Below are 6489 nucleotides of genomic sequence, written 5' to 3'. Positions count from 1 at the left end.
AGTGTGGATTTTATCCAAATCCACGCGGATTATTACTTTCTAACTTCATACTTACGGTTATGAAAAAAGTAAACGAATAATCGGTAAAACAGACGATACCAATTACCGTAATTATTGTAAAAATAACATTTTAAAAATATTTCCAACCCTACAAAGAATAAAAAAACTTTAAAAAAAGCATAACCTAAAAAGGCAATTACAAAATTATTTTAAAATCTCTTTCATCCCATCTCGTACAGCATCCATCCCAATTTTAATTTCATCCAGGATCGAATTAGAAGGTGCACGATAAATTTCCGATACCGATCAAAAATATTGAAAATATTTTTTTTCTTCGCTATAAATCTATATATCGCGAGCTTTGGCTCGATGGCAGTCCATATTTATATAATCAAAGAGGTTGACAGATCGACGTTCGGTCGCGCCTCGTTCGCCTTGTGCCGATGAATATTTCAGTCACTCCTGGCTTCAGCTGTCAGTCCACGGGACAGGATGCGCGAGAAAGAGAGGAAAGGGTGGAAGCAGCGACAGGGGGAGGAGGTGAATCGCTTCTATGTATAGAGAGACGTATGGCCCGGCGAACTTTCGACCTGAAATGACCCGGGTTCGGATGCAGACACCTCCGCAAGCTTCCACCTTCCGCGATGGAAGCCTCCCCCTTATGGCCTGCAACCACCTAATGATCAGTTTTAATCCAGGATACCCGACGATTGTCTATGAATAACAGGAAATTACGTATTTACCTGCGTGCAGATCAACCAGCGTTCTCGTGTACACTCCAGATCAACGATGCCCTTACTTAATAACTCGAATCTCCATTGAAAAGGAGCACTGTGTTATTTTTTCCCCTGAAATTTCACGATTAAGGTGAGAGACCGGGTTATAGACCGGTTCGATAATTCGAAACAAATAGAAATTACAGAATCATGGTTACCCTCTAATGGCACGCGATACTCGAATTATAGGATGCTTTAGTATCGACTGATCGATGAGATAAATGCAGTCAGAAAGTTGTTTGTATCTGAAAACAGATTACTTTGAGATGTTGGTTAGGTGATCGTGATACTGATCTACTGAAACGTTTATATACGCACCAAATAAAAATAAAAACTGTAATAGGATATATAGACAATAGTGTATTTTGTGAAATAACCTCTTTCAACGTAGTCTAGCAATTAACTGTTTCTCGAAAGTAGCACTTTTTATCATTTGCGGAAATAAAATGTACACGTTAACCTAACTATATAGATTTAAACACGGATTAAACGAGAACTAATCTCGCGATTTCATGTGCAATATCATTAAGAGCTTATTTCATTATAAATTAAAAGGAATTCCACGGCTGATGCATTAGACAAATATCATCTTATCATTTCACCACTATATTTGTGTTGCGCGTTTCAAACTTACATCATTATTTGCATTAAGAGTTAGATCAATCTGTCAGATTCGATGTTCGCGTTAACAGGTCGCACGTGAAGTGCAGAAATTGATTTCGTGGGCTATCCATACGGCGAATTAAATGGAGGATAACTGCAAATGTCAACTCGCGTCGACTGCTTTTCGTGAATATTCATGCGGATCGCGGATGGATCGTTAAACCTGACAATTTAGCTTACAAAGTGGTTTTCTATAATACTCTTCGCGATTTTCAAAGGAAGTATACTGTCATATTATTGCCGATTATTTAATAATCCAATATTTCATTGCATGTTAAATGTATATAAATTTAACTTATATTTAATCCCCTTCAAGAATTGATTCGATAAAACAGGATATTTAAATCTATCTTTCTACCGATAAGGAATCGTTTTCTTATCGAAGCGTTTCGAGGCCATTTAATAAACATTGATAAAAGCATCTGCAAGGTAACGTCATACGGCTATTAGATTTTTAGGTCATTTTATAATTATTTGTTATTTCCTACTCGTTTAAATAAAAAATCAATTATTATTTTTTTATAGCGAACATTAATTTGTTATTATATAAATCTAAAAGTACGTTCCGTTCGAAATAACATTTATGAATAATGTATTGTGACAGATAAAAATAAAAAGGAGAACTAATTGTAGTAAATTTATTTAATCTAATTATCGTGTTTTTAATGTGTTTCAACTATAATTAAAAGTAAATAACGAAATAAATTAGAACGCGAGAAAACTTTTATACCGGCAAATCGTTGTTTCGACCGACGGCAGCTCGATAAAACGTATGCATACATACATATATAGGGTACCACATACTGTTGCATTCTACACACACCTGCAACGCCATTATTATCATCAAAAATATTACTGATTTTGCAATGTATACCGGTTCTTGACGCTCTGTATTATAAATATTTGATAAATATTTGTTGTTATATTTCACAAAAGTTAGAAATTTTGTAAACTGTTCAACAAAATTGACATTTTGTATCAGGAGGCTATGAGCTTCGAAGAGGTATTTTTATTTTGCACAAAACTGTTCCGTGAACGCGCGATTTTCGCTACCTTTCACTCATAGATTAAAATCGTATGCAGATTTCCGCATTCTCGGAGTTTCTTATTCTTCACGCTCTTATATCGTTCAATAGTTATAAATGACATTAAGTCGTTCTATTTCATATTTTAATTTTTTTACGAAATAAAAATGCAAGTGACTGAAAAGGTACGAACAATAAAAAACATAATGATAATTTAATTAATGATTTGAAATTAATATTGCAAATTTATAATTAAATGTGACTTATTAGTGATACACATGGTGCCAGTTTGACATTGGTCACGTGTATAAACATGTGTTCATGGTGCCCTAGGTAATTTACATGTAAAGCACAAAATTCAACATGAGTGTGGACAACAAATCGGATTTACAAAAGCTTTTTGTAGAATCATTGGCAAACGATAATATTTTTATGGTGGCAACGACTGTAGATACAGGTAGCTTAATATTTTGTGATTAATTGAAAACAAAAGCACATGCTAGTTTAGTGTAACCTATAAAACGATCTAATTTTAGGTTTCGAGTGGCAAGCAGTAGATGAATGCAAAGAAAAATTAGATAAAAATGTTAAAATTGTCAAAGAACGTGGAAAAATCTATTTTAATGTACATTGGAACCAATTTGCACTGGTACTACTATTATTAGAATATTTTCTATTGCATTTTTTAATATATAAATCTAGAAATACTTATATGGTTTTAAAATATTATATTGCATAAATTACATTAATAATATTATTCTATTTGAATTACAATTTTAGGTACAAGAGATGAGATCAATAGACAATGTGTTTATTGTCGCAGATGTTAGACAATTTGAGTTTACTGGGACTAATAAAGAAGCTCATTTGCAGTTATTTAAAGATGCTGTGCACAATGATATGAAAATGGAAAAATCTTTAAATGCTTGGAGACATATTACTGGTTTCCAAGGGAAAATATATCCAACTAATGAAGAATATAATTTGGCAGAAAAAGATTGCAAAGTCTCTAACACAATTGTTGAATCTTCAACAGTTAAAGGAAGGAAAAGAGGTCAAGATCCATCTGACACTAAGGAAGATGAAATTTTAAGATATAGAGTAACATGTGAAAGGACTGGCAAACACAATTTTGAATCATCTGATGTTGCCAGAGTTATTGGAGGAGAATTGCAAGATAAATACCTATGGCTTGTAGATTTATCTACATATTATTTAGAAGTACTTTGTAAATTAGTTAACAGTAAGTAAATTTCAAATATATATGCACTTGTTTCATTGTAAAAAATATATGTAATATTATAAATAGATGAACTGGTAACACACTTACGTGTTACACATGAATCTAAACACCGTAGAAATATCATGTGCTTTGGACCAACTACACTTAGAGCAACTGTGTGTTATAATTTGTTAAGATTAGCTCAGCCTAATCCAGGGGATATAATAATTGATCCAATGTGTGGTGGGGGTTCCATTCCAATAGAGGTAATAACCAGAATCTTTGCTTCTAGTTATATTTTTGAACAACATAAGTATATTATTGTGTTAAAAGGTATTGATATTGAAAATATTAGGCAGTTTCAGCTTATTCACATTCTTATGTTATTGCTGGAGACAATCATCCAAAAGCTGTACTTAGAACAAAGTCTAACATTGATGCATCTTTTGCTACATGTAAAATTGATTTATTACACTGGAGTGCATCACAATTACCACTTAAAGATTCATTAGTTGATATTGTTGTTACAGATATGGTAATTAAATGTTTCAATATATTTTTATTATATATTATCATATTCTTTTCACCAAATAATTTTTACAGCCATTCGGAAAAAGAAGTGGGCGAATGACAGATAATAGAATACTTTACAAACAATTCTTAACAGAATTAGGACGAGTTATGAAACCTATAAGAGGCCGAGCAGTATTACTCACTTACGATAGACGTAGCTTTAGTGTGGTACGCTATCGAAATTTTTGAATTAATCTTTTATGTAGAATTAAAACTCAAACGTTCCTTATTTTTAGGCTTTACAAACAGCTGGTGATCTATTTCGTGTAACAAAAACTTTAGGTGTTAATATAGGCGGCCTCCAAGCTGTAGTTTATGTCTTAAAAAGAACAGACACGCCTTACGAGCAATTCAAACCCAAAATTGGTAAGCACACAATATGCAAAAGTGAATAAACTATAGATCTGATCAATTTGTGATGAAACACTTCAACTACAAAGGGTGCCTTTTTCTTGACTTGTTCAAGTTTTCTGCGTCTTTCGCGTACTTTTCATTTTAAGAACCTGGTCGTATGATTTTCCACTACAAGGGCTAACTAGACTCCCTTGTTCTGTGGCGTTTTTCTCAAAATTTGATATGGTTTTATTTTTATTAAACGTTACAGTTTTTGGGATTTTACGCGTTTCTTCGTTTCTTGGTGCGAACAAACCAACTCTTGTCTGTATATCCGAAACCAAACATTTTTTCTTTATATTGTTGCAGAAAAGTTGACATTTTATTTTAAATAAACAGACCTAATATTGCGATTAAACCTATTTTATTACAAATTAATATTTTATAAGAGCTTAATAAAAGGACATTTTCATATTTCTCACAAAAACTTTATTGATTATTTGAACCAATAAAGCACATCTCTTAAAATTACCTATATTAAATAATAAACTTTATAAGAAGAACTTTCTTCTACTAGTTTCCATATCATGCCTTTTTCCTTGTATAAGCCATTCGTATTGTCCATATTTAGTATCAAATGTTCCATGTTGCAAGTATTTCAGTTTCAGAGTAAATCTGGGTCCTAACTCCCTCAACCTAGGTTTGCCCCTTTTAAAGTCAAATTGGTACCTGTAATTCCATTCATGTAATTATGTCCTTGTTGAAGTTCATGTTCAGATAAATATTGAATTATACCTATGATGTCTGAAGAATATGTAATCTCTTTGATTATGAAATGTTACAACTCTTCTGCCTCTAAATTCAGGTTCATAATGAAATAGTGCTCCTAACATTCTACCAATTGTGAAACCCAATCGAGTAGTGAAATTGTTTAGAATAACTTCTGGTCTATGCCTACTAATTTCTTTATGACTACGTTTCATTTCTGGTGTTAGTTTAACATTACTAAGTTTAAAATATGCTGTTGGTCCATCAGGTAAATGAATAACTAACATACCATCTGACAAATTTTGTAAGGAAAATAACAAATTAAGTAGTAACAAATTCTTCTAACTAAGAAACAATATTCTATTATCACAAATGTGCATAAAGGATACTAGGTTTGCACTGATCTTCATTGATAACAATGATGTCAGTGAAATTTTTATCAATGGCACTCTTCACCATTTTCTTTACTCCAGAACGATTTCTGTATAGAGAAATAGAATTTGGTATCATTCTTGATAATTCTACACCAAAAATCCTACTCTTCTTTGTTGGATTGTCAGAGTAGGTAATTAAAACTTTAGGTTCATAGGCATGTTTAAAATAAGGTGCAAATTCATCATGTTCCAAATCAACTTTAAGCTCTTGATTTTCCTCATCATCAAGGTCACCAGTAATCATAGTTTCATCTTTTTCTCTTAAGCTCTCAATGGTGTGTGGAACTTGCTTTGGACCACCTTCTTGAATTCTTTGTTTCCTGGCTTGCTTTTTAGCCTTTGCCTTTTCTTTCATTAATTTGTGACATTTTAAATGCCGCACAGCTTTGCATTTTATGTGATTAAAGTTAGAGTTAGATGGCAAAATAACCTCTGATGTTTTCTCATTCGAAGTATTTTGTTGTTCTTCTTCTTCTTTGTTTCCCCTTTTAACCCGACCTAGGGGATTTACTCTTAAATTTTTAAGTTTCATTTTGATGTACTTTAAGTTCAATTAATATATAGAATTATTTTTCAACAACATCTGCAACTAACTATTTTCCACGTGAATCTTCAGTTATCGGGTTGTACTAGGTTACTTATACAGTGGCATTCAATGCCGCCAACCTTGAAACGTAACTACGAAAACCCCGAAG

General features: G+C 32.5%; 2 protein-coding genes across 2 annotated transcripts; one reads left to right on the top strand and one right to left on the bottom strand.

Moving 5' to 3' along the window:
• Nucleotides 1-2827: 2827 nt before the first annotated feature.
• On the top strand, nucleotides 2828-4654 carry LOC108577318 (THUMP domain-containing protein 3-like). Its single transcript, XM_017940458.1, has 7 exons — nucleotides 2828-2921; nucleotides 3001-3113; nucleotides 3245-3707; nucleotides 3774-3952; nucleotides 4042-4221; nucleotides 4290-4427; nucleotides 4496-4654. The coding sequence occupies exons 1-7, from the start codon at nucleotides 2828-2830 to the stop codon at nucleotides 4652-4654; spliced, it is 1326 nt and encodes a 441-aa protein (XP_017795947.1).
• A 489-nt stretch (nucleotides 4655-5143) lies between these two features.
• Nucleotides 5144-6355, bottom strand: LOC108577348 (probable ribosome production factor 1). Its single transcript, XM_017940491.1, has 3 exons — nucleotides 5750-6355; nucleotides 5388-5652; nucleotides 5144-5321 (listed from the first exon to the last, which is right to left on the bottom strand). The coding sequence occupies exons 1-3, from the start codon at nucleotides 6324-6326 to the stop codon at nucleotides 5144-5146; spliced, it is 1020 nt and encodes a 339-aa protein (XP_017795980.1). The 5' UTR covers nucleotides 6327-6355.
• Nucleotides 6356-6489: the final 134 nt, after the last annotated feature.

This window comes from Habropoda laboriosa, unplaced genomic scaffold, assembly GCF_001263275.1.
Source record: "Habropoda laboriosa isolate 0110345459 unplaced genomic scaffold, ASM126327v1 scaffold697, whole genome shotgun sequence".
Taxonomy (NCBI): Eukaryota; Metazoa; Arthropoda; class Insecta; order Hymenoptera; family Apidae; genus Habropoda; species Habropoda laboriosa.
Note: the sequence above shows the minus strand (reverse complement) of the source record. Positions and strands in the feature narration are given on the sequence as shown.

Bases quoted from the DNA above. Each gene is read 5' to 3' on its own strand.
- LOC108577348 (XM_017940491.1), bottom strand. From the start codon at position 6,326: ATGAAACTTAAAAATTTAAGAGTAAATCCCCTAGGTCGGGTTAAAAGG. The intron at 5,653-5,749 runs GTATCCTTTATG...AAAATTTGTCAG, and splicing joins TGAAGATCAGTGCAAACCTA to ATGGTATGTTAGTTATTCAT. The intron at 5,322-5,387 runs GTATAATTCAAT...ATGGAATTACAG, and splicing joins ATATTCTTCAGACATCATAG to GTACCAATTTGACTTTAAAA.
- LOC108577318 (XM_017940458.1), top strand. From the start codon at position 2,828: ATGAGTGTGGACAACAAATCGGATTTACAAAAGCTTTTTGTAGAATCA. The intron at 3,114-3,244 runs GTACTACTATTA...TTACAATTTTAG, and splicing joins ATTGGAACCAATTTGCACTG to GTACAAGAGATGAGATCAAT. The intron at 4,222-4,289 runs GTAATTAAATGT...TAATTTTTACAG, and splicing joins ATATTGTTGTTACAGATATG to CCATTCGGAAAAAGAAGTGG.